The sequence below is a fragment of the Hippocampus zosterae genome, chromosome 6 (genome assembly GCF_025434085.1).
Source record: "Hippocampus zosterae strain Florida chromosome 6, ASM2543408v3, whole genome shotgun sequence".
In the NCBI taxonomy this organism is placed as follows: Eukaryota; Metazoa; Chordata; class Actinopteri; order Syngnathiformes; family Syngnathidae; genus Hippocampus; species Hippocampus zosterae.
This window is the reverse complement of record NC_067456.1, coordinates 1,719,548-1,746,789: the sequence shown is the minus strand read 5'-3', so window position 1 is coordinate 1,746,789 and position 27,242 is coordinate 1,719,548. Positions and strand designations below refer to the sequence as shown.

The 27,242-nt window shown below is 42.7% G+C and overlaps 1 protein-coding gene across 1 annotated transcript; it reads left to right on the top strand.

The window, feature by feature from the left end:
• aacs (acetoacetyl-CoA synthetase) lies at window positions 1-22,806 on the top strand. Its single transcript, XM_052068942.1, has 18 exons — window positions 1-245; window positions 945-1,048; window positions 1,591-1,711; window positions 2,977-3,090; window positions 4,194-4,291; window positions 4,805-4,919; window positions 5,711-5,792; window positions 6,502-6,655; window positions 7,529-7,609; window positions 7,698-7,822; window positions 11,274-11,338; window positions 14,362-14,484; window positions 18,809-18,922; window positions 19,361-19,486; window positions 20,204-20,273; window positions 21,082-21,140; window positions 21,806-22,008; window positions 22,436-22,806. The coding sequence occupies exons 1-18, from the start codon at window positions 116-118 to the stop codon at window positions 22,571-22,573; spliced, it is 2,022 nt and encodes a 673-aa protein (XP_051924902.1). The 5' UTR covers window positions 1-115; the 3' UTR covers window positions 22,574-22,806.
• Window positions 22,807-27,242: the final 4,436 nt, after the last annotated feature.

Below are 27,242 nucleotides of genomic sequence, written 5' to 3'. Positions count from 1 at the left end.
GAGCTTCCCACTGGAGTACACGGACGAGCCGGATAGCTGACTGTTAGCTTAGCTTGTAGTCTTCAGCCAGAGCGAGCGAGGTGTCGTCAAGTGAAGGCCGGACAAGGACGCCAACATGTCCAAAGACAAGAGCGACACAATCATGGAGGCGGGCGATAAGGTGCTGTGGTACCCGCACTCCAAGAGGGACACGCGGATGGACCAGTTCAGGCGGCAGGTGAACCGCGAGCACGGGCTCGACCTGGGTGAGTCGCTGGCTCTGTGGATCTCATTTTGTTCAGGGGCTTCAATTTAGCTTTCATCGTTGTGGGATTACTGGCTGCAATAAAGTAGGACAAGTGAGCGCTGAGGCGGTGCACCTCCGCCAAGGCCGGTCAGTGGCAATGTAAAAGAACACGTTATCCACCGCCGCTGAAACAGACAAGCGCCTTTTATTAAACAAAATCAAAGGAAAGCGGATGCAAAATAAAGGGAAAATGATCCGTTGTTGTTTCAAATTGTCACCATCATCTACGTATACACGGATTTTTTTTCAAATATTGAAAGATATTCGCATTTATACCTGTTTTAGAATTCAAGCAATTTTAATGGAGGTTAATCAATTATACACAGATTTTCTCAATTCAGTGGCCCCACCAGTCCCAAGCCCCCTTGAAAAGCACAGATGCACGGTACTTTATATTACATCTTTTGGTTGCCAAGGAACCACGTTGAGGTGAAGAGAGGAGCATCTCTGTCAACCAAACAAATGCTTTTCAACTGTAAACAGTGTGTGACGTCAGGAGCTAAAGTTGGAGGTTAGCATGTAGCGTTATCATTCACCAGACCTTTGTAAGTGCCAAGGTGTTTCTTGGCTGTTTTCAGTCGCCGTGAAAAGGCTTCGATGATGCGGGGCTGATTTGCTGTTTGACGCAAGTTTGTGTGTTTGTGTCTCTGACTGCAAGTCAACTACGGGGACTTATACCAGTGGTCGGTGGACTGCTATGCCGATTTCTGGTCGCACGTGTGGAGATTCTGCGGGGTGGTTAGCTCCAAACCCTACCACCAGGTAAGTGGTGCTCAATTTGTCCGAAAAAAAAACAACAACAAAACGAGTTGAGTTTTTTCCCCCCCCTCCATGTCAACCTCTGGGGCAAGACGAGGGGATGTCGTTGATATTTGTCCAATGTGAGCAAGAGAAGCCCTTTAAGACTTTTTGTAATTAAGGGCTATAGAAATAAATTTGACTTGACACAAAATTCAGCTATTGCAGCTTGCCACATTTAGATAAAACAATAATAGTGGGCATCGAAAGCTGTGGGGGTGGGGGGGGGGGACATGTCTTGTGACAAGGTGTGTTCTTTGTATAATTGCTTTCAAATGACCAGTGTGCGTGTCTGTCTGTGTGCATTTGTGTGTATGTCGCTTTTTGTGTATTTGTGTCAAACATGTTTGTGTGTGTGTGTGTGTGTGTGTGTGTGTGTATGTTCCTTTTCCTGCGTGTGTGTGTGTGTGTCCTTGTGTTTATCGCTATCTGTTGTGTCTCTGTCCATATTTGTGCATCCATGCGACACGCGTCTCTGCCTATGTGCTGGCGTGTGTGGACTCCAGGTTGTGGACGTATCCAAGCGTATTTCGGACGTTCCAGAGTGGTTTTTAGGCGCTCGCCTCAACTTTGCAGAGAACCTGCTCAAACATGCCGAGCAGGACAAAGTTGCTCTTTATGCTGCAAGTGAGTACGCTGCGCATGCACGCGCACACACACACACAAACACACTGAAGAGACACACTTCATAAGAAAGGGCCGTGTCAAAATGGATGGCCAAAACTTGTAATTACCGTACATAGCCAGCCATCATGACGTTGTTTTGATAGTTATTATTATTCATTCATTCATTCATCTTCCGAACCGCTTGATCCTCACAAGGGTCGCGGGGGGTGCTGGAGCCTATCCCAGCTGTCTCCGGGCAGTAGGCAGGGGACACCCTGAATCGGTTGCCAGCCAATCGCAGGGCACACAGAGACGAACAACCATTCACACTCACACCTAGGGACAATTTAGAGTGTTCAATCAGCCTGCCATGCATATTTTTGGAATGTGGGAGGAAACCGGAGCACCCGGAGAAAACCCACGCAGGCCCGGGGAGAACATGCAAACTCCACACAGGGAGGCCGGAGCTGGAATCGAACCCGGTACCTCTGCACTGTGAAGCCGACGTGCTAACCACTGGACCATCATGACATTGTTTTGATAATTATTATTATTATTTTTTGTCTTTATATGTTATTTTTAGTACAACGTTCCCTTGGATATTTGCAATTCACAATGTATAAATGTACAATCTTTTGTAATTTTGATGCCATTTTTATATTGCATATTTGTTTTTTGTTTAGTTTTTCAAATCCTCTTCTCCACACAAGGGTCACGGACATGCTGGAGCCTATCCCAGCTGTCTTCAAGTAGTCTTCAGAGACACCCTGAACCGGTTGCCAACCAATCGCAGGGCACACATAGATAAACAACCATCCGCGCTCACCCGCACACCTAGGGACAATTTAGAGTGTTCCATTAACCTGCCCACCCGTGTTTTGGGAATGAGGGAGGAAACCATTGTACCCGGAGAAAACCCACGTTTTGACATTGCTTTTAGGCACCGCGATCGATGTACGTCACCTTCATTACATTACGTCGCTCTGCAAATGAATAGGCGTGTGTGCGCGTGGTGTGTGGGTGTGCTTGCGTGCGGGCCGACAAAAGATAGCCTGTGCTAGCATATTCCCTGTGGAGTCCTAATCTGATTATGGTTCCATATTTTGGCTGCTGTTACCCACCAGTGGCGTCTTGCTGTATGCGTTTGTTGATATCGGATATACTGGTCCTGTATGGCACTTGGTATCGGATCAATAGCGGTGTAATTATGTTTGCACTTAAAAAAAATATGTGGAAATATTTATTTGAACTTAAAAAAAAAAAAAAGAAGTATTTTTTTTTCCCAGCTGAGGCTAACGAGGAGATCGTGAAAGTCACGTTCCGGGAGCTGAGGCGTGATGTGGCGTTGTTTGCCGCTGCCATGAGGAAGATGGGCGTCCGCACTGGAGACAGAGTCGTGGGTGAGTTTCCAGAATGCTAATGCTAAAAAAATAAAACAACAAACAAACAACAAAAAAACCATCACGCAAATCCAGGAGAGGATGACTGCGGAATACTCGTGGTCTAAACAAACACGGCGTCCTTTTGGATGCGGACTTTAATATTTGTGAAGGGCGGATTTCACTGCCTGGCTTGATGCATCCGGTACCAAAAGAAAGCTGCATCCTGCACCACCAGTGAGCAAATACCATAAATGCCACGTCCACGCAAAATCAAGGATAAGAATGGGAGAATTAGACAAAATTAAACAAATCCATAAAAAGGGTGCATGTAAAATTGAATTTATTTTAGAATTATAATATTGTGTTTTTAAAATGTGCCACTGAGTGACTCATTCATTTAAAGCCTTGACCTCACCCTGACTTGAAACCCTACTTTCGTTGTCTAAAATCTTAACCAGACTCATAACACAACTTTTTAAAAAAAATATGAACCATGGCTTCAAACCCTCATTTGAAACCATACTTTAAAAATCCTCTTCCGTACAATTTTCTTCGCCAATGATCACTTGTCCTCTGGCAGAAAACCTACGCTAATGTCAGAAGAGAAATGAATGAAGCAATGTCTGCAATGCCCTTGTCCCTCCCGATCACTACAGAGAAGATATTTTATGAGCACTCAGCTGATGAGCTAGCACACATGCCCGCCTTGCCCTCGCACACGAGGTTGCTTGCTCTGTTAATTGTGTCAGTAAATCGTTTATGACTGCACATAGCAGAGTGGTGCCATTTTCATTCCATTCGGCGGCACTTCGCTGGCACCTTTTGATAAGATCAAGACGCCCCCCATCTTAGCTTGACTTGATTGAGCTTCACCTTCTTGATTACATCCGCCAAGCGAAACAAACAAACAAAAAAACCCAAAAACAGATTTAAAGGGATAAAAAAATCATTTGAAAACCCATGACTTGAAACTCGACTTTTTCGAGGAGGTCTTTGACATTTTAAAATGTCATCTGCTTCGTATGCAGTGAAAATATATGAGTAATACCACAATCCTATTGAGTTTTTGTTGCTTGATATTAATTTCAGGCTGTTGTGTTAATGTGCGCGTATGCTGGTAGGCTACCTTCCCAACGGCATCCACGCGGTGGAAGCCATGTTGGCAGTGGCCAGCATCGGAGCCATTTGGAGCTCCACGTCAGTCGACTTTGGGGTCAATGTAAGCAAGTATCTTGTTTTTACTCATTTGTGTTTTAACCAACGAAAGGTGTGGAAATATGATCGTGCATAAAAAAATATATATGGTCGATAACAAGGTAAAGAAAGCTCAAATAGAATTTTTTTCCCTTGCTGTATTTCTGAGCTTTAAAGTGCAGCTCATGTCTTTTGTGGTGTTGTAGCGCCTCCCCTGGACAAGTGTGGCACAACAAATGCAATACAGACGCAAGGAGAAAAACTCATGCCAAAAAGTGTACTTAAGTAATGTGCTGCTACGAATGAAATAAAAGTCAAAAGTCATTAATTACTTGAGTAAGCGTTAATAATTGTTTTCTTGCTCATTTTCTGATCAGAGCAAAATCTGAATTTACACATGCAGGTTTTATTTTAATTTGCTCAGCTAATTTTTTTCTTTTTACTTGAGTCGTTTGAAACACCTAAGCTTTCTTTAAAAACCTCATTTGACTTTGGACCCTTGCTTGAAACCGTACCTTCCTCTTTGTGGTGTTGTCAGGGCGTTCTGGACCGGTTCTCGCAAATCCAGCCCAAGCTGTTGCTGTCTGTCGCCGCTGTGGTTTACAACGGGAAAACTCACGACCACATGGAGAAGCTCACCTGCGTCGTCAAAGGTTAGGAAACCCCGAATCCTGATCCGAAACCAACCCCAATGACAACTTGAAACCCGACTTTAAAATCTTTTTTTCATCCCAAAAACAGGGTTAAAAGCCTTTTTTGCCTGACTCATAATTGTAACTCCAACTTGAAAGGATGTATCAAACCCCTATTTCTACCTTGAAGCACGTTGTTGAAACCCTAATCCTTACGAGAAACCCTAAACCAGTCTCGAAACAGTAAATACTTTGCTTTGGAACACTCAAGAAAAAATGTGGACAAAAACTATAACCCTTCAAACTCTAGTTTTAAACCCTTACCCTGTCCTCAAATCTGAATGAATCTGAATTTAGAACCCAAACAATCCCAGCCCTGTCTTAAAACCAGACTTTGAATCATTAGCTAACTATGGTTTGATACCCTAATTTGAAAACTTAAACCTTATGTTATGTTGGCTTGAAACCCGAACCTTAATTTCAAACTCTACTTCAAAGTCCTAAATGTGGAAACTAAATCGGAGTTTGAAGCAGAAACCTCAACCCTTGTTAAAACCCTTACCCAGACTTGAAACGCTAGCCCGAGCTTGGAACCGCAATTTTCCCCCTTGGAGACCCTAATTTGAAGCCTCAGCCCTTATTTAATTAAAACCCTTACCCAGGCTCAAAACCCAAACTCTTTACTGTATTTCGGTGTCAAAACCAAGTCAATAGATTCCCACACTTTTCTGTGGGAATCTTGCCAGACTCTACTTTTGTGTGGCGAACAAAAATACCCAAAGTGCGTACGTGTGCGTGTGTCTGTCCCATAGGCCTTCCTGACCTGCAGAAGGTGGTCGTGATTCCATACGCTCGCGACAAACAACACGTCGACCTCTCCAAAATCCCCAACAGGTATGCTCACAAATAATGGCATAGATCGTAACATTTATGCTAATTTCTCTTTGCCTCTTTCTGGTGTTTCACAGTACACATTAGCATTAAGCTAGTGGACTTTGCTCACAAGAAATGATTGAACATTTTGGTGATGTGTACCTGGGAGGGGAGGGATGAGGGGTATAAAGTAAGAGTTGTTTTTAGGTTTATTACTACTGTCACATCAGTGCTAGTTCCCTTTAGCCGGTCAATGGCGTTTTACATTATATGTTAGCGTTAAGCTATCAACCTTTTGTTATGATGACATTTGGGTGAACACTTGAGTGTGTTAATTGATACTGCTTTGGTCTCTTTTTTTTTTTGTACCGTGACATCTCCGTTAAATTCCGTTAGCCCTCTCAATGCTGTTTAGCATTGTAGTTTGCATTAAGGCAGCAGACTTTTTTATGTTTGAAAATTTCCCTTTTGGCATTTTGGCAATTTGATATCCACTGTTTAATTTTCTTTTGTTTCATGTGTGTCACTTTCAAAATGAACCTCAACTGGCAATAACAAATAACTTGAAGCTAGCACACTTGGCATCTTTTTAGAAAAACGTGCAAGCGAGTCTTTTCCCTCCCTCACCCCCTCCGTCAAAGTGATGTCGTACGATCGTCTCCCATTGGTTGAAAGCGTGAAAAACAGGTTTATATATATCTGAGGTTTTTATTAATGTTGTTCTGTCCAGTGTGTTTATCGACGACTTCCTGGCATCCGGTCGTGGCGATGGCGATCATCTCCCCCAGCTGGAGTTTGAGCAGCTGCCCTTCAGCCACCCGCTTTTCATTATGTACTCATCAGGAACCACCGGAGCTCCCAAGTGCATGGTCCACTCGGCTGGGGTGAGAAGAACGCTAGCGGGCTCTACACGGAGAGCAAAACACACACTCTGGCTTGAGACCTCAGCCGTGGCTTCAAACCCTATTTTGAAACCTCACAGCGTTGGAGCTTCTAGTTTAACTTCTATGGAAACATTCCCGTCATTGTCTCATTTTCCACCAGAGGGCAGCAGAGTTCCATCAGCATATTGGAGGAGGGTTGAGCGACTGACTGGCAGTATAGCCCAGGCTCGCCACACACAGACTCATTTCAAAAGACCACCCCTTAAAGAAACCATGCCTATGACCTAAAATTATAACAAAAAAAACCCCAACAACTTGAAACATGAATTTAAAAAACCCTGACCCCAACTAAATCCTCTACAGTTTCCCCTCTCCTGTTTAGTTTTTTTCCGTCCCCTCAGCTCCACCCGCAGTTTCGTCCGTCATTTTGTGTAGGGCTCATCCTCGTCTTGCTCCATGCATAATTGGACAGTAACGGCACTGTCAAAACGTTTGGCCCTCAGCCAATTACAGGCTTTTTCCCGCCTTTGTCGCGGCTTTCATCAGGAAAAAAAACGCCAGATGAAAAGCGCCCGGCGGCCCGTGACGTCCAGCGGTGACGGCTGGTGACTGCGGCAGGAGGAAGAGGGGGAGGCCCTCTCAACATGTTTTTTTTTTGGTCCCTGTCGGGGTGGGAGTGGTGATGATGAAAAGCAGTGAGCGGGTTGCCAAATTAGTGGAGATCGCCAACAGACTGGCTGCAATAAAAAAAAAAACAAACGGCTAGTAAATAAGGACCAGAAACAACTTTGAACCCTAACCTTTTTTTGAATATGAAATTTCTAAATATGAAAAATTAATTGTGTGTGTGTGTGTGTGTGTGTGTGCGCGCAGGGCACCCTAATCCAGCACCTTAAAGAACACATCCTCCACGGCAACATGAGCAGCAGTGACGTCATCATCTACTACACTACCGTAGGTTGCCACGACGACCGGTCTTGATTGACATTGTGTTGCTCTTACCGCCGTAACGAAGTGCGTGTGCGTGCCTGCGTGTTGGCAGACGGGCTGGATGATGTGGAACTGGCTGGTGTCGTCGCTGGCGGTGGGCGCCTCGGTGGTCCTGTATGACGGCTCGCCGCTCATCCCGACCCCCAACGTCCTCTGGAACTTGACCGAGACACTGGGGTGAGCAATCCGGCGGTCACATGACCTGGAATGTTGCTTGAATGTGTGACGTGTCAGCCGAAAAAAAATGTGGTAAATTGATAGATGCGGTGGCCTACCCTGGCTTGTAAACCTTACCCAGGCTTGGCAACTTTATTTGAAATTCTCACCGTACCCAGGCATAAAATCTTAATTGGACACCCTAACCCTTGTTTAAAACTCAAAACCTTGTTGGAAGCCCAACTTTGAAACATTAGACCTTTGTAAAACTTTGTAAAAAAATTGAAACCCTAACCTAACCCTTTTAATCTCATGACGAAAACTGATTGGCAGCCTTAATCCTGGTTTGGAAACCTAACCAGACCTGAGACCATAATTTGAAATTCTAACTCGGGTCTGAAACCCTACCCTTTATTTGAAACCCTACCTGTTGTACCAAACCCTAATGACTTGAAACCCAACCATGAAATCCTAACCCTTCTTAGAAACAGAACGCTTATTACAAACCCTAATTTGAAACCTTACCCAGGGTTTGAAGCTCTAACCCCATCTTGAAACCTCCTCATGAATCCCAAACATAAATTTGAAATTGTTACTCTGGTTCGAAACCCTGCACTGAAACTCTTGACACCCTAATTTGAAACCCTACCTCTGTCTTGAAATCCCATTCTCAACCCCCGGTGTGTAACAAGACAAGGCAAGACCAAACTACCGGTTGTCAGTGTCTCGTCGCTCGCACAAGAGTACTCGCGCTACAAGTAAAAGTACAGATACTTGTTGGGGGCGGGGGTGGGATAATGATTCAGCGGCTATATTTGTGAAAGATCTGCGTAGGACTCAATTGCGTGCTATCTAGCTATGCCTCCACCCCAAAAATGCATTGTAATCTCAAATACAGCATGCCTGCTTTAGAGCGCCTCGTTGTCAGCTGCGAGTGCGTCTAAATAAAAGTAAAAAAAGAATACAAGTTAAAAGTCAACAGGGAAACATATGGTCCAGAAAAGTAAGTAAAGCACAGGGAACATGAAATCTCTCAGGGAGTTCAGTAACAGAGTATTTGGACTTGGTCCCACCGAGCGGTGGGAATTGTTGAAATACGAGGTGAGGCGTGACCAGGACGCGTTCACCGGAGCGTCGGGCAGAGAAAGACGAAGGGAAAACAAAAAAAAAACAAAAAAACCAATCGGGCGCATCGACTTCGGTGCCAAGCAAACAATGACAATTCAAAGATAACGCCGCTCGCTCTTGCGTAAGATCTGCTTTGATTAACCGCAGCAGCTTTTATCGCTATGGTAACCACCAATGTGACCCCCCCCCCCACACCTCCTACCTCCACAGACACACAAAAAAAGTAGACGAGAGATACGTGGACTCGGGAGTGATGGGATTGACTCTGTAGGTTCAAATCAATCCATTTTCATCTGAGTCGTTGATGGGGGGGTGAGAGTGCGCGGGTCGCCACGAGTTATATCGCAAAGTGAAATAAAGTCGGAAGGGAACACAATCCGTTCAGGGTCACGGGATTAAGCATCCTGCCGTTCAGCCGTGGAAAACTTTCCCATTTGGCTGTGTCAATTCCCCAGAAATTGCTTTCGTCGAGCCACTTTGGGAGGATTGGAATAATTCAGCCTCCCGAGTCAGTTTTGGGTGGCTCTATGACAGGCATGTCCAAAGTCCGGCCCGCGGGCCAAATCCGGCCCGCGGTCGAATTTCATCCGGCCCTCGGCCCCCGTCATAAAATCAGTGCCGTCTGGCCCGCAGGTTGGGCGCAATGGAACACGTGTTGCATTGACTGAGGTCTCGTAGACTGGTGAGTGATGTTTCATAGAGTACTGCTTCCCTCTAGTGGCTAAATGAGTAATAACATTCACTAAATGAGTAATAGCATTTAGACACTAGAGGGCATCACTCCGTGTTTATATTGACTGATATGTCATATTTCAAATTCCTGTTTCAAATGAACCAAAAGAAATTCTTAAGATTGTTGAAATTAAAATAAAAATGGAAACGTGAAACAGACTGGCTTACTAAAATTTGTTGAACAATATTGTTGTTCAATGTAAAGAATGTCAGCCAAGGTCGGCCCCCCCGACATTTTACCACATAAAATCTGGCCCCCTTGGCAAAAAGTCTGGACACCCCTGCTCTATGGGATTTGGTAGGCACGGCTATCGTTAAGTAGACCCACAAAAAAAAGGTCTCAAGGAGCCATGACAGAAAAACATGTCTTGTGTGACGTAGCTCCCGTCATGACGGTTTTATGTCAAAGATGCTACCATCAACACGTGTGGCCAAAAAGAATCTGCAAGTAGCCGTAAATGCCAATTATCGGACGTGAAAAGGCGAGTGGACCAGCGGAAGACCAAAAGCCCGGAAGCTTCACTGTGAGTTTAAGCAGGCTCTGACAGATTTAGCCCCCAATTAAGTGCTCCAACCTCCCTTCGCAGGACCAGGGTGTAAAAAAAATGTTCTTGTCAGCCTCTCCCACAGGGCTTTACCCACCCCCCCACTCCCCGTTGGCGGCGGTGCGATGTGGGAAATGTGTCTGCACCCTAATTGGTTAAAAAAAAAAAAAAAGGAACATTTCCCACTTTAAAGCTCGTATCTGTCATGGTGCAATGGTGGCAGCTTCTCTGTCTGCGGCCATTTTGGCCGAAAAGTACACGCACACCTGCGGCTCCTGTCGTTAAAGTTCTGGCATCGCCGTAATCAATTAAAGCAGCAGCAGGTCGCGAGCGATCGTCGCACGATCCAATGAATGCATATTTCCTGCTGAGATGTGAAAGGAGCTCATTAGTCAGCAATTTTCTTTCTTTTTTTGTTTTTTTTTTTGACCTGACACGTGTCAGAAAGACGCCGGCGTTCTATCGCTGACGGCAACGGGCCATTTGGAGCGCGCCTTTTAAAGCATCACAAATTTGCTGACCGCAGCGCACATTTTAGTCAGGGTTGGGGAGCTGAGATGACACCGTCTCGATGGCACTGTGGTAGGGGTGACACAATCCTCAAAAATTCAAAAATTCCAACCTAGGGGGAAAAAAAACCCGAGTGTCTATTTTTTTTTAAAGCTTATTCTAAGTGTTGAAGACCTGACAAGGATAAAAAATGACTCAGAAAACATTTCCATGGGTTCTTCAAAGATAAAATCCTCTCTTTGCAACATAAAATATTAGATAAGCATGCTTTATCCTGCGTAGGTCCTCAAAAATCCTCAGGCCACGCCTGGAATGACATTTTTGTGCGACACAGCCATTTGAGGGCCATTCCCAGAAGTCAGGGTTGCAAATGAGGGTTCCCAAGCCAGGGTAATGAAGCTTCAAACTCGGGTATCCAACCTGAGATCAAGTCATGTTTTGGGTTTCATACTAAGATCTCAAATCCAGAGTTTGGTTGACCGTTCATGTGTTCACTGCGTGACCGATATTACAATGTACCCCCCCCCCCTGAATGACTATTTTCCTCCCTTCTCCAGCATCAGCATCTTTGGCACTGGCGCCAAATGGCTGTCGGTGCTGCAGGAGAGGAACCTGAAGCCTGGTTAGTGACACGCACGCACGCACACCCGCACGCACATAAGTTGCCTTCTGTGACGGTGTCAGAAGTGGGATGCCAAACTGTGTTATGACCAGTCGAAGTCCCATCACGGAATGAGGCTGCGTGCAGAAGGCACCAGTCGGGGTCTGCGCTTCCGTCATTACAGTGAGAAGGAAGGATTGTGTGTCGACTGGCTCTTTGTATTGGGACGTTTCTCTCACAGCTAACCATCCCACTTCTGACACCACGCATGTCAGCAGTCGTCAGGCCAACCTTCTTCCTGCCTCTTCCCAGCCGTAGGCCCATTTCGTGATCGCCACATCCCCCTTTCTGCAATTTCTCCCGCTTCGGGCTCCAATTGCCTTTCTTGCGCCAGGCTCTATAACAGGGGTGTCCAAACTTTTTGCCAAGGGGGCCAGATTTTATGTGGTAAAATGTCGGGGGGGCCGACCTTGGCTGACATTCCTTACATTGAACAACAATATTGTTCAACAAATTTTAGTAAGCCAGTCTGTTTCACATTTCCATTTTTATTTTAATTTCAACAATCTTAAGAATTTCTTTTGGTTCATTTGAAACAGGTATATCACATGCAACTGCTTATTCACTTGACTTTTTCTTAAACGGAAGTCTCCTGAGTGCAAATTGATTGATTTGAAACATAAAATGTATCACCATGACTTTTCAATAGTCACAAAACCTTTGACTCGAACAACAGGGAAATGAACAAGCAATACACATATCCACAACTGCAAGGATCATTTGAAATATGACATATCAGTCAATATAAACACGGAGTGATGTCTTGTTAACTCGTGAGTGATGCCCCCTAGTGTCTAAATGCTATTACTCATTTAGTGAATGCTATTACTCATTTAGCCACTAGAGGGAAGCAGTACTCTATGAAACATCACTCACCAGTCTACGAGACCTCAGTCAATGCAACACGTGTTCCATTGCGCCCAACCTGCGGGCCAGACGGCACTGGTTTTATGACGGGGGCCGAGGGCCGGATGAAATTCGACCGCGGGCTGGATTTGGCCCGCGGGCCGGACTTTGGACATGCCTGCTCCATAACATGCCGCGTAGATGATGTCATACTACTTCCACACACATCCCCATTTCTGACACCAGACCTGAAAATGAAAATGTTCATCTCGCTTGTTAATCTAGCGCAACTCAACCCACCCGCATCAAGAGGCACCGGTGAATCATTACGCCCCCGACAATTTATGTAACCAATTTGCCGCGTTTATGCAGATTTTTATTTATTCCCCCCCCCCCCTCGGGCCAAAACAAGGGCAACGGTGCAGCCGTTTGCAGAGAACGAGGACGGCGTGTCAGGCTCGGCGGAGGTCGGGGGTGGGGGGGGGGTACGGTCGTAAGATTAGCGGGGCGGCTAATAAGCGCCGACACGGCTCCCATTACGAGCTCGGGCCACTTTTCCCCATCTCGGGAGAGCCGCAACACTAAAAGCAATTAGTCGGCGCTCCCGGTGACTTGTGTGAAGAAGCGTAACGGGCCCCTTTTATGCTGGTGATTGAGTGTCGAGCACGGCAAACTGTTGCGCTCGCCGCCGCGTAAACGGCCGAAAAGATATTAGTCGGCCCGGCCGCTCGCCGTCATCATCGTCGTTGTTAGCGTTGTCATGTCCATCTGCTCTTATTGTTCAAACGCAAATTTATTGGCGCTGTTTCACCGTCGACTGCTGTCAACTGCTGCCTGTGGGCGCGTGTTAGTGCAGTGTGTGCCTGTTTGTGTAGTTACTTGTGTGTGTGTGTGTGTTTGTGTTTTGGTGTATGCATGCATGTGTGTGTTGAGATTCCTCTCCAGTGGACAACACACCCTCGTGCTTGTGTTTTTCTTTGCACGGGGCTCAGCAAAGAAAATGTATCTATCTATCTATCTATCTATCTATCTATCTATCTATCTATCTATCTATCTATCTATCTATCTATCTAGCTATCTAGCTATCTAGCTATCTAGCTATCTAGCTATCTAGCTATCTAGCTATCTAGCTATCTAGCTATCTAGCTATCTGTCTATCTGTCTATCTGTCTATCTGCTAGCTATATATCTAGCTAGCTAGCTAGCTATATAGCTAGCTAGCTATATATCTATCTATCTAGCTAGCTAGCTAGCTATATATCTATCTAGCTAGCTAGCTAGCTATCTATCTATCTCTATCTAGCTAGCTAGCTATATATCTATCTCTATCTAGCTAGCTAGCTATATATCTATCTCTATCTAGCTAGCTAGCTATATATCTATCTAGCTAGCTAGCTAGCTAGCTATCTATCTATCTAGCTAGCTAGCTATCTATTAATTTATACATTTTTTTCGTCAGCCAACCCTCTGTTTTTTTGTGGCAAACACTGGTCTCTCAACATCTCGCGGAATAAGAAATATTCAATAGCTATTTCTAGTTTGTTACTGTAGTTTTGTAAACATAGAATGTCGTTTTTTTTCTGAAAATGCTTTTTTTTTTTCAATTAAAATTTTCGTTCTTTTCTTCATTTCCTGAACCTTGGCACGCACACGTTTTTTTATTGGCACATGCCATCTTTTATGTCACACAAAAGAGCGCCAACAGCTGCGTACAATTCTTGCCGCGCACTGATCCCCCGCCGTGCGGGTGAAGACTGTTTCTGTGGCCGTTCCATTTCAAACAAAACCATTCTGTGGAGCGAATTACCTGCATAAAACTGAGTGCATCATATTTTGACCTACTGTATTGTATTTGTTTGAATAGGTTCTTATAGGTGACTTCAAATTATGCAGGTGGGGGAAGAAAAAAAAACACCAAAGCATTTGTTTATTTATTGTGGTTGTTGACACTTAAAATATTAAACTTACTAATTAAATAACATGAAAATAATTTCATTTAAATTAAATATCTTTTTTTTTTGGTCCTTCATTTGTGTCTACACTGGACATGAAAAAATGTGATCTTGGCTTTTCCCAGTTATAAACACAGCGCATATATAATATATATTTTCCGTTTTTCTCTTTTATCCCCGCTTCAGCCGAAACCCACAACCTTCAGTCTCTACACACCATCCTGTCGACGGGTTCCCCTCTCAAGCCCCAAAGCTACGACTACGTGTACCGCTGCATCAAAAGCGACGTCCTGCTGGGCTCCATCTCGGGTGATTATTTATTTATTATTATTTTGAATGTTTTCTCTCTTTTATTCCCTTACGAGTGGCTCCGCACACATGAGCTTACAAAAAAAAAAAAAAAGGGGATTGACACATAAAGGGAAAAATGTATAGGATGTACATTTTTGCACACGGCCACCCACAGAGTCCCTTTCAGCCCATTGTTGTGTTGACAGGGCGGCAGAATGCTATCTGTCGCTCTCTGTGAGCTCTGAAACGTTTAACATTTACTGACTGACACATTAGGCACACACACACACACACACGCACACATTCAGTGGAGGAGGCGTGAATAGACGGGCAGTCAAAGGCTTTTACACATCCATAAATAGATTTTCGCTTCACCCCAAATACTAGAGGGAGCCATGTTTTTACGCTTTATTTTATAGCAGATAGTTTTTATGAATTCCAACCCCCGGCGTGAGTTTCACTCAGCAACATGAAAACGGCAAGTTATTCGGATTCATAAGAGTGGAGGGGGGAAAAAAACGCATTACAGACCTGGAATCTTGACGACCACGGTTGTCCAAAATTCTTGAAAAACTATTTGCACATAGACTTTGCAATGTTATTGCGAAACATAGTCTTTGAAGTGAACATCAGTACGACGTTTACGGCAGGAATGGAACATGTGGCGGAAAAAATGATAATTCGTAAAGATAAAAAAAAAAGAATTGACTGTTGGTGTTTTCAGAGACCCCCAAAAAGCTTTTGATCCTGTAGATCCCAGTATGTCAATGGAAAAATTATAGAGCTATGGTACAAAGGGTTTGTCACATAAATGGTTGAAAAGCTATCTAGATGACACAAATAAGTATGCACAGCTGAACAATTTAAAGTCAAACGAGTTGAAGATAATGCATGGGGTTCCCCAAGGGTCAATACTCGGCCCTATGATCTTTGCTGTGCCTCTAAACTTAACAAAAAAATAAAAATAATTCCAGTCCGGAGAAAACCTTGCGGCTTCTGAATATATTTTTTAAAAAAATGGTTTGACACTAATCAATTTGGAAATTAAACCAAATGATATAATCTTCGGTACCAGACATATTAAACACCAAGTCAAACTAATCGTCAATTAAATTGAAATAGCAAGAGGAAATTAAAAGCACATTTCTTAGAGTTATTAAAAAAAAGAGAAATTATGTTGGAAAGTAACAACCAATTCAGGGACGTTTTTGCCATTTCAGAGGCTTCCTCGAATGATTTTAAAATTCAGCCCCCCAAAGCCTGAAATTTGGTAGGTGTGTCTATCATGAGTAGACCTACAAAAAAAAAGTCTCAACCAATGCCTGAAACGACACCCAAAATGTCTGCCATTCTGGATTTAAAGTGGCCATTTTGGGTTGGATTCGCCCGTAACTTTATTTCGCTGAGTGTTCGGCCTTGGCAGAGGACTGACCTACTAGCTCCATACACACTCATCCCCATGTCCATTTTCACCCAACAGTGAGCCGCACCCTGTTTGCTTTCCCTCCTCGTTGTCAAGGGCAACAAGCAAGCTGCAATGATATTGACTGCCAGCCCACCTAACCTTGACCCCTGAGGCTATGACTGTGTGTGTGTGTGTGTGTCAGGATTTATCCCTGACATATGTGGCCGCCCGGTGGTCACTGTGACATATGCGAGGGGACCCCTTTGCCCATTTCACCCTGACAACCCATCCTCTCTGTTCAAGTGTGTGTGTGTAGCAGTGTGTGCCTGTCTGCAAGTGCGAAATCACTTCAGCAGGTGATGTGAGACCCCCATGGCTTCTCCATGGGCGATTTTAACACTTTGACCGCTGGGTGGGTGCGCATCCTGATTCAAGACGGTCTGACTCGCCATATGCCACTCCCTCGCTCGGCTCTTGTCTCGTTCTGTGTCAGATTGCTCTTGTTTTGGAAAATTCTCTTCCCAAAGTCTATTTAACTTAAAATCAGGTCTAGCGTGAGGAGACCCGCAAAAAAAAGTCTCAAGAAAACCCTGCCTGGAAAGAAACAGGAAATCTGCCATGTTAGATCAAAGTGGCCAGAAGTTGGCGCCACCTTTCCACGTATGCCACGGCCAATGTACGTCTTCTATGAAGTTTCATAGAAGCCGTTTTACTCGTCACGTGCGCCATCTGTGAGTCTGCTAATCGTAACCAGTAGAATACTGCAAAGACCGTATCTTGGGTCCTGATCGTCACCTCCGTCAGAGGCTCTCTCACATGAGAAGCGTTGAGATAAAAATATATATGCGGGATTGAGATAAATGTCGTATGCACGGGGTTCCCCAAGGGTCAATACTCGGCCCTAAACTATTAATACTCTCCGTCAATGATCTTTGCTGTGCCTCTAAACTTAACAAAAACTAAAAATAAGTCCAGTCCGGAGAAAATCTTGCGGCTTCTAAATATATATTTTTTAAAATGGTTTGACACTAATCAATTTGGAAATTAAAATTAAAACAAATGATGATTTTATAATGACTGATTTTACGTTTTACTCCTCACGTGTGCCATCTGTGAGTCTGCTAATCGTAACCAGTAGAATACTGCAAAGACCGTATCTCGGGTCCTGATCGTCACCTCCGTCAGAGGCTCTCTCACATGAGAAGCGTTGAGATAAAAATATATATGCGGGATTGAGATAAATGTCGTATGCACGGGGTTCCCCAAGGGTCAATACTCGGCCCTAAACTATTAATACTCTCCGTCAATGATCTTTGCTGTGCCTCTAAACTTAACAAAAACTAAAAATAAGTCCAGTCCGGAGAAAATCTTGCGGCTTCTAAATATATATTTTTTAAAATGGTTTGACACTAATCAATTTGGAAATTAAAATTAAAACAAATGATGATTTTATAATGACTGATTTTACGTTTTACCAGTAGTTCGTAACCAGTAGAATACTGCAAAAACCGTATCTTGGGTCCTGATCGTCACCTCCGTCAGAGGCTCTCTCACATGAGAAGCGTTGAGATAAAAATATATAAATGCGGGATTGAGATAAATGTCGTATGCGAGTATCTGACGCATTCCATACTTTCGCCAAAGAACGCAACAGTGCCTAAAATACACTTTGCGCGCTCGCCCATACAAGTCAGCACCATAATGAAATAATTGCGCATCTTCCCACTCCCGAGCTTGCGCGTTTAATCAGAAGTTTTTCTCCGGACCCCCGTGGGATCTCATTAAAGCTCGCTACGAGAGCCCGATATAATAAAAGCGTGAGGCCCAGGGATTGATGAGAAGAAGAAGAAGAAAAGATAGATAGATAGGAAGCCAGGAAGGGCAGAGAGCAGCAAACAAGATGGATGACGCCGGCTGCCATGCATAGGTAGACGCGGAACAATGGCAAGAAAGGAGATGAATGGGAGGCGACGGGAACACCGCATTATTGGAAAGCACAAAGAGAAAAAGCGGGGGGGGGGGACGCCCCCGAAGCCATTTTCACTCAGCAGCACAAAATGCCGATCATCATTAGAGTCTCCAAAAGACATACCCGAAAAGACGCCATTTTAATTTGAAGTGGCCATTTAAGGGTCCATCCATCCATTATCTACCGCTTTTCCGGGTCGGGTCACGGGGTCAGCAGGTTGAGCAGGGAAACGCGGACTTCCCTCTCCCCAACCACTTCTTCTAGCACTTCCCGGGGGATCCTGAGGCGTTCCCATAGTCTCTCCAGCGTGTCCTGGGTCGTCCATTTAAGGGTCATTTGGGCTATTTCCAATGGGCCCCACCTACAAAGACCAACTTGAGTTTTCAAGATTGAAGTGCGCATCCCTGTTTTACTTGGAGCCAAATACCAAATGTTGCTCTAATGAGTAGACCCTCCAAATAAGTCTCAAGAAGCCGTGACCCTGCAAGGTCCACTTGCGGGGGTCCCGTCAAAGCCAAACGGCGATGATTGAGTCCAAATTTGAAGCCTCACTCGTCATTCACCAATTACTGTGAAAACATTCATTCATTCATTCATCTTCCGAGCCGCTTGATCCTCACTAGGGTTGCGGGAGGTGCTGGAGCCCATCCCAGCTGTCTTCGGGCAGTAGGCGGGGGACACCCTGAATCGGTTGCTAGCCAATCGCAGGGCACACAGAAACGAACAACCATTCGCACACCTAGGGACAATTTAGAGTGTTCAATGGAATGTGGGAGTTAAACCGGAGCACCCGGAGAAAACCCACACAGGCCCGGGGAGAACATGCAAACTCCACACAGGGAGGCCGGAGCTGGAATCGAACCCGGTAACTCTGCACTGTGAAGTCGACGTGCTAACCACTGGACTACCGGGCCACCTGTGAAAACATATCTTTAAAAAATATATATATATATTTTTTGGGTCCACAGGCGGCACTGACATCGTGTCCTGTTTCATGGGTCAGAACCCAACAGTTCCGGTGTATCGTGGCGAGATCCAGACACGAAACCTGGGCATGGCCGTGGAAGCATGGAATTTGGAGGGTAAGAATGAGGAGCGCGCCCGCGGCGGCGGGTGAACAAGCAGACGATTGTTTACCGGGGCCTGCCTCAAAAAAGTTCACCTTGGGCAAGGAGCTGTCACAACATTGTTCTCCCGAGTGGACTCTTTTAATCCAAGAGTAATTAGGCGAAACATCCCCGGGGTAACCTCGGTTGAAACAAAACGTAAGCCAATTTTTTATTAAGAGTTTTTATCCAGCTTTCAACCCTTCCTGTGTGTATGTTTTTTTCTTTTTTTTTCTCCCCACATTGAAGGCAATCCCTAAGTCCCCTCCTGGCCAGTGAATCATTTAAACACACTTTTTAGTGGGGAAAGAGCTCGCTAAGCTCCTCCAACACCATCCTGAGGGGGAAGGGACTGCGGGATATTCCACCAGGTGTGTGTGTGTTTAGTGTATGTGTGTGTTATGGGTTGTTTAGGTAAGCCAGTTTGGGGAGAAAGTGGCGAGCTGGTGTGCTTGAAACCCATCCCGTGCCAGCCCACGCATTTCTGGAACGACGACAACAGCAGCAAGTACCACAAAGCCTACTTCTCCACCTTCCCGGGTCAGTGAAAAGTTGGGGCGGCGGGGGGGGCACACTTTCCTACTGGACACCTCGTTTTGGGTTTTGAAAAAGTGGCTCAGTGGGTTTGGGAATTCACTCAAGTCATTTGTAGGATCATTGAAAATTATGAAATGGGGAGAAAAGACCATTGACCGGAAGGCTAATACAAAAAAAAAAAAAAAAATCTAAGGAAAAAAATTGGAAATAAAAACAATTATTTTTTTGAAACATCAAAGACACACAAACATTCTATTTGCAGAAAATACTAATATAATATTAGTATTAATACTAATATTATTTATTAAATAATATGATTAAATATTATTTATTAAATAAATATATTAAATATGATTAAATATTATTTAATACTAAATATTATTTATTAATACTATATTAATAAATATTAATTAAAAGCGCCAAAAATATTGTGCCAGTCCGGTCCAGTGTCGCACTTACGAATCAAGAAAAAACTGCCGAGTACAAAAAAGGCCTGCCCTCTATCAGCATGTATTGTATTGTATTGTATCTGTCAAATTGATGCTCAATATTGATTTTGACCACTATTCAAGAACACCAAAGATATGTCCTCTTTACATTTCTGCGCTTAACTGAAAAACAAAATGGAGTTAACCCGCGCTAGTCCCGACGGCCTCATTGAACCGTCCGACTTGCCACTTTACAAGACTGACAATTTGTGTGGTGCGTTGGTGTTTGTAGGCGTCTGGGCCCATGGCGACTACTGCAAAATCAATCCCAAGACGGGAGGCATCGTCATGCTTGGCAGGAGGTCAGTAAAACGCGCCGGCTGCTCCTTTGCAGGCCGTTCGTGCGACTTTGAACCCGATAACCAAAGCCGCTGGTGAACTCTTGTTGCATTTTTTTGTTCGGCGCAATGTTGAGAGACCCAAATTCTAACCTGAAATGATCCTCCGCTGAATCTCTAACCCCAAACATGCAAGTGACATTTTTAGTTTAGATTTTATTTCAACCTTAAACTATGCTTTATACCATTTTTCTATACTCAAAAATGATGAAAAAAATGGAATAAAAAAAAATTTACCAAAAAAATGCTACAAAAATATTTTTGAAACACTGTAGAAATATTTTTCTATATTCATATTACAACTCCACAGGTTGTAAATATGCATTACTAATGAGAATAGAAAAATATTCAAAGAAATCATTTCAATTAATCAAATGTGTAAGAACATTCCTTAAGAAAGAAAATATTCATCATGACATAAAATCATTTCTCTATTCTACTCGATGGCACATACAAAAATAGATGCAAGGAGATATGAAGAAATAATTCAAAATAATTTAAGTTATAAAAAATATTAGAAAGTTATAAAGCAAATATTGCAAAAAGAATACACAAATATCACAAGAAATACAAAATTACTAGATAGGAAAAAACAACCGTTTATATATATATGTACAGTATATATAGACAGATAGAAAAACTATCAGATGACATGTAAAATGCAGCGATTACAAAACGTTGGTTCACGAAAACAATGGCCGCTTGTCTTGACGCCATCCTCGGCTTCTCTTCCAAACCAATTGATGGTCTTCTTTGTGTATTTCTTGTGCAGCGACGGGACGTTGAACCCCAACGGCGTTCGCTTCGGCAGTTCGGAGATCTACAACATCGGTGAGCCCCAAAGGAATCGCTGACCAAGTTGATTGATTGAAAAAAAAAAAAAAGACGCAAGCCAATCACAACAACTACGTGAAATGTTGAGATGAAAACGTGCGGAAATTAAGAACAGTTCCAAGTATCGGTGAGTGTTAACTCAAAAATTTCAGACTTCTCCTTGTAAACAAAATATCACTGTCAGGAAAAGCCTACAAGAACAGCAAGACTTTGTTTGGGGTTAGTAACTGTAGCTAAGTCACATTAATTAATGTGATAATTAAACATTAATTAACATAATAAATTAATAAACATAATAAAAATGTAAAAGCAAGTAGCAAGTAACTGTATCTCCGAAACCAAAATAAACGAAACACATCCATGTCAGGAAAAGCCCACTAGAACAACTGAACTTTATTGATGTTTCACCAGAGGTAAATCAGAGAGCCTTGAAGTGGCAGCAGGTGATGATCTCAGTTATTGTTACTTACCACCCCCCCACCCCAACTTTGTTTTCTTTCAATGAAGTTGCACAGATTAGGTCACAATAATGGGGCTGGGGGAGAATGTCCGGAAATGCTTCTCATTTTTGGGCCATGTGGAGAGGGGTGTGTAGACTTTTGCTAGCTGCAAAAAAACAACAACAAAAAACAATAAAGTTGTGTCTTTTGCACGCATGGCAGTGGAGGCCTTTGAGGAGGTATCGGACAGCCTGTGCGTGCCTCAGTACAACGCCGACGGCGAGGAGAGGGTGGTCCTCTTCCTCAAGATGGCGCCCGGGAAGCCCTTCAGCGGCCAACTGGTGGCAGACGTGAAGGCGGCTGTCCGGAAGGCGCTCTCCGCCCGACACGTGCCCGCCGTCCTGCTGCAGATCGCCGACATTCCCGTGAGTGCAAAGTCAATTTTTCCATTCATCACATTTGAAGAAACGGTCAAAAATTGATCACAAAATGATGAATCATTCTCGTAGACATGTCCTTTGTTTTTTTTGTCTTTGCCGGTTAACATCACACGTGAACATTCGGCATTCATTTAAATTTTATTTCGGTATGATTCTTTGGCTGTATCGGAGAAAAAAAAGTCGATTTGTAATTTTGTTTTCCCTTTTCCAAATTTTGCCTTGCACTTGAAAATACGGCATAATTACATCACAAAAACTAACACTAAAACCAAGTATTTTCTCCCAAATAAAAACCCGATCTAAAAATCGAAAAAAAATACGAAACCCGAATGGAAAAATCCCAATTTATGATCTCCTTTAGTGACAACACAGCCATCGTGTAATTTGCGTTCTTCTCATCGTGGTTGTTTAGTACACGCTGAGCGGTAAGAAAGTGGAGGTGGCCGTCAAGCAAGTGCTGGCGGGCCGCGAGGTTTCTCAGCGAGGGGCTTTCTCCAACCCCGACTCTCTGGACCTCTACAAGAACATTCCGGAACTGCAAAACTTCTGAGCCACAAGGGAAGTGGCCAAAGAGAACAAAAGACTATTGCCTTTAGCTGCTCGAATGACCGGAGAACAGCGAACAACAGCCGTCGCCGTCGCCGCCAACACAAGGAGGAGGTACTCTTAGCTTTGCCGTTAGCATTAGCATGAGCACTTTGGTTTAACATCAGCTGTCATTTTATCACATGCTTGAACTCCCAAAACTGCGGAATGCAAAAAAAACAACAACACAAAACAAAATCGCATCAAACATTCGAACTTTAATTCTTACTGTTGCTGTCCCGAGACATATGGACACACGTCTAGCGGATTTTGTAATTTTTTTTAAACATTATATAAATGAACGCAGTGTGACTTTGGTAATTGGTTCCATGAACCAGGGAGGTACACGCTCAGCTTGCGTCAACAAAACAAAAAGCGTGTACATATTTGTGTCCAAAGTACGACGATGTGAACATAAATTTTATTTTATTTTTTTGTCCATTCCATTGCAGACGTGTCGGTCAACTCCAACCTCAGGCATTTCTTGCATTTTTATTTTCGAGAATCGTTGCAACGCTTGGGACAAAATACATTTTCTAGAAATAATTACGGATTATTAATGTTGTTCTTGTGCATATTGTCAGTGACAAAATATTTATAATGACCGCAATACATCATCAATGTCCAAAATAAAAAAAAAAAATGAATGGAAAAAAAAATACTTGAATAAAAGTGTGTTTATTTTTGATGGATATGATGTTTATTTAATCCACGGTAATTCTTTTTGTGGACTTCCATTGAATACATTGTTGAAACTGATTTAGATTTAGATTTTAGATTTAGATTTAGAAGACATATTTAAGTATTTGTTTCATTTCATTCAAATTTATAGCGGCTACTTAAATCATGACTATTTAAGTTGATAATACAAATATACCACGTTTGTAATACGTACGTTTAAGTCTTGGAATCATTTAAAAACCTTCTCAGTACAACCGAAAAATGTCATGTATTCAAATTGACCATATTTTTCAAAATATGCAATTCAAATGCATTAGTTGTAATTGGATGCATTTAAATGGATATTTTTCTCTTTTTTTTAATGCATAAAAAATGTCATGATTAATATAAGTATTTGCTTGATAAGTTTGGTCCTGGAAGGTTGACAAGAACATAAGTTGTGTCTGAAAGGACCTTGACAGCTTTTTCTCTCCTCGTCTTCTCCATGTCTCTGAATGGCGACATTTTGTGTGCGTGCGTGCATGTGTGATTGCCAGCCACTCATTTTGATTGACATGCGATTTGCCTTCAAGCGAGCTCTGAGAAACTCCCACTAACCTTTAGAAGCCCGGGCGCTAACACCTGTCAATCACCAAGGGGAAAAAGGACTTTGGGAAAGAAGAAAAAAAAACTGTTCAATGTGTACTTTGGGATGTTTGCATTTTGTTTCGCAAGGCAACAAATTAAAGGAGCTCGCGATGAAAGTGTCGCGATGGAATAACGCACTTTTATGAGGGTATGAAATTGTACAATAATGACTAATGACGCCTCGGGAAATCGAGAGGCTCGTTGAGCGCCCTCATTACGCCGCCATTGGAAGACAAACTGAGCACTTTAACGCGCTGGCTGTTTTGGGAATCGCTATACTTTATTGTAAGTTGGCCGGTTTTGAGTACTGTTAGTTAGTCTTCGTAGTTAGTAGAGGTTATACATGATATCATTTCATTGTCCAATGTATCAAAATTCCTTAATCGTTTCAGCCCTTGGGTCAAGTGTATGTGTGTAAAATCCCTACATAGTCCACTCAATACAAATCGCTACGTAGCATTTTGAGACGACTTCCATGAATCGTTTTTCCCTTAGTCAACTATGTAAAAATTATTTTGTGGTCATTCGGGAGTACAGTCACAAGTTTGTTTGTTTTTTTTAGCGGTAACTACCTAGCTAACTTGGTAGTCACTAAATTAGTTTGTTACTGTAGCTAGCGAGTTTGTTAGTGTACCAGATAGCTAACTAGCGGATTAATTTCTTATAGTATGGTAGCTAGCTGTTGTAAATCTAGTGTTTGTTGTTTTGTGAGATTAAAGAAGTTTAGTTATTATCAATTTTTATACATTTTTCTTTATTTTTTTTGCTCTAGCGAACGGTTTGGGCCATTTTTTGGGGGGGGGGGTTGTTTGGGCTCTTCTTTGCTTGTCAGATAGCTAATTTGTACGTTTTTCTTTTATACAGTTACTTGCTGTTGCTAGTTTTTGTGGGTTTATTTTTTGGGTTTCATTTGCTAAGTAGGTTGCTAGCTTGAAAGCCTATTTGGGTGGTTAATTTGCTAGCTAGTAACTGGAGGTAGCTAAATAACATGATAATGAGAGCAATAGAGTTTAGTCAGTATGTGATTAGATGGCTTGTAACATGGTGATGGTGGGCACATCTCTAGAATTGGTCTGTAATGATGTTACAGAGGAAATAAAACTGTATTTCATAACAAATCCAGCCCCTAAAATGATACATTTACTTTCAATTGACTATTTACTATACATTAATGGGTTTAAAACATTTTGAGTTTTTTTAATAGTTATCATGAATTTTGTTTTATAGAAGATAACAGTGTATTTATTACAAATATGTCTATAAAGAACTGAAAAAAAACCTATTTGTTTTTATGTTATCCATTGGAACTTTTAGATCTGAAAAATACAACTTCACAAATATTATAATTAACCTATTAAAACTCCACGATAACCCTTGTTTTTTTTTTAAACCAATTCCTCGTGTCAATCACGTCTTTCTTTTTATGGATTATGTCTCAGCGGGAGGCAACACCTCACACTCCCACCGTCACAGTTTGATTTTTGTCCTGTTTGCGTCGACACGTTAGCCAACTGTCAAAACCACAAAGTTGACTCTTGCAAGTATATATATCTATATCTATATGTATAGCTATAGATATATATCTCCATTGGCATTGAGATATCAAAGCCAATTGAAACGAATTAGGTTGGACGAGCCAACTAGTTAATTAGTTGGTCAGCACAATCTAATATGTTTTTACCTACAAGTGGTCAACAGCAAGCGCTGTTGCTGTTTGTCAGTGTGTGAACTCGATTGATTTTGGAGTGTGAGTGTGTGTGTGTGTGCGAGGGGGGGGGGGGTTGACTATTTTCAACGCGTTTATTCAAACAAAACGTTTGTCCTTGATGGAATCAAATCCTCTGCCTGCTCTATTTACTTCTTATGACTTCTCCTTACTTACTTCAAGTACTTTCCCACGCTCGCACTCCATTAGCGCGCTAACGCATCGATCCGCGCGCACGCACGCACGCACACAAACGCACACCGATATGAGCTGGGCTTCCCCTCTTGCTATTGACCCACTGACTATCTTACTGTCTCCACTGTCTTACTGTTTATTGTGCATGTGAAATTGCTCCATGTACAGCACTTTGTATGCAGCGATGGCTGTTTGAAAGTGCTCGAGAAATACTCTTGACTTGACTTGACTGACTAAAATGAAATAAATGAAATGTATTATTATTATTATTATTATAAACTAAATAGACTAAATTTGCTCACTCCAGTGTCTACACACAAACAGACACACACACAAATACAAAGTTGTTTGTGTGGTCTGTCCTTGCGTGACCTCTCGTTTCGTCCACTAATGTAGGCTCACCGGTCACTTCATTAGGTACACACCCTAATCCCATCCAACACACAAACAAGTTTTGAATGACAGTGTCCGAGAAGGATGAATGTGAAATAACGAAACCATTTCAATTGTATTTCTTTCTTTTCAACTTGTATTGTTTGCCGGTGTTTGTGGAAATCATTTACAAGATCTTTGATTTTGTTATTTTGCGAAAGAAATCAAAATATCCAGCGGCAAAACGGTATACAACAGATATCTTGAGAATATGATCATTGACAAGACGGCATTTGTATTTCAGTTATCCCTTGTAACTTTTTTCATATCGGAATAATACACTTCCACAAATATTTTATTCTATATTTTCATGGGACAAGACAAAATGAATGACACTTTACAAAGTTGTAGCTTTTCAAATGGTGTACATTTACCACTGCCATCAAGGTCTAAACTGCTGGCAAAAAAGTGAGTACACTCCGAGGTGACAATGTCCAAATTGGGCCAAAACGCGATGTACTGACAGTTTTCCCCCATGATATTATCGATTCAAATATTTATAACAAAAAAAAAAAAACTAAAGTGATGGCTGTGCACACTTTAGTGAACTTGCAAAAGAAAAACAAACCCGCAACACACAACATGTGGTTGATTAAAAAAAAAAAACAGGCAGAATGGTAATAAGAATTGAATCCATACGTGATAATAACATCGGTGATCCCTCTTGTGGGAGTTTTCCCCCCACAAATGAGCTGCATAAATCATTAGCGCGTGCGCGTGCGGCGAAATATGTTGGCCATATTAATCCGCTCTGCGTTGTGGGAAGATTTTCACCCCGCCCATCTTGCGATATGAACGTGCATCACCTCTCCCGAGACCTTTTGTCGACCCAGCTCAGATGCTTTCTTCTCCCAACTTATTAACAATAACGCACCATAAACGATTGCGACGACACCGCTAAACTTGATTTTTAATTTGGCCAAATGAGTCTCTTATTACCGACTCAATTATTTTTGTCATTTAGAACACCTTTTATATTATTTGTAGAGGGGAA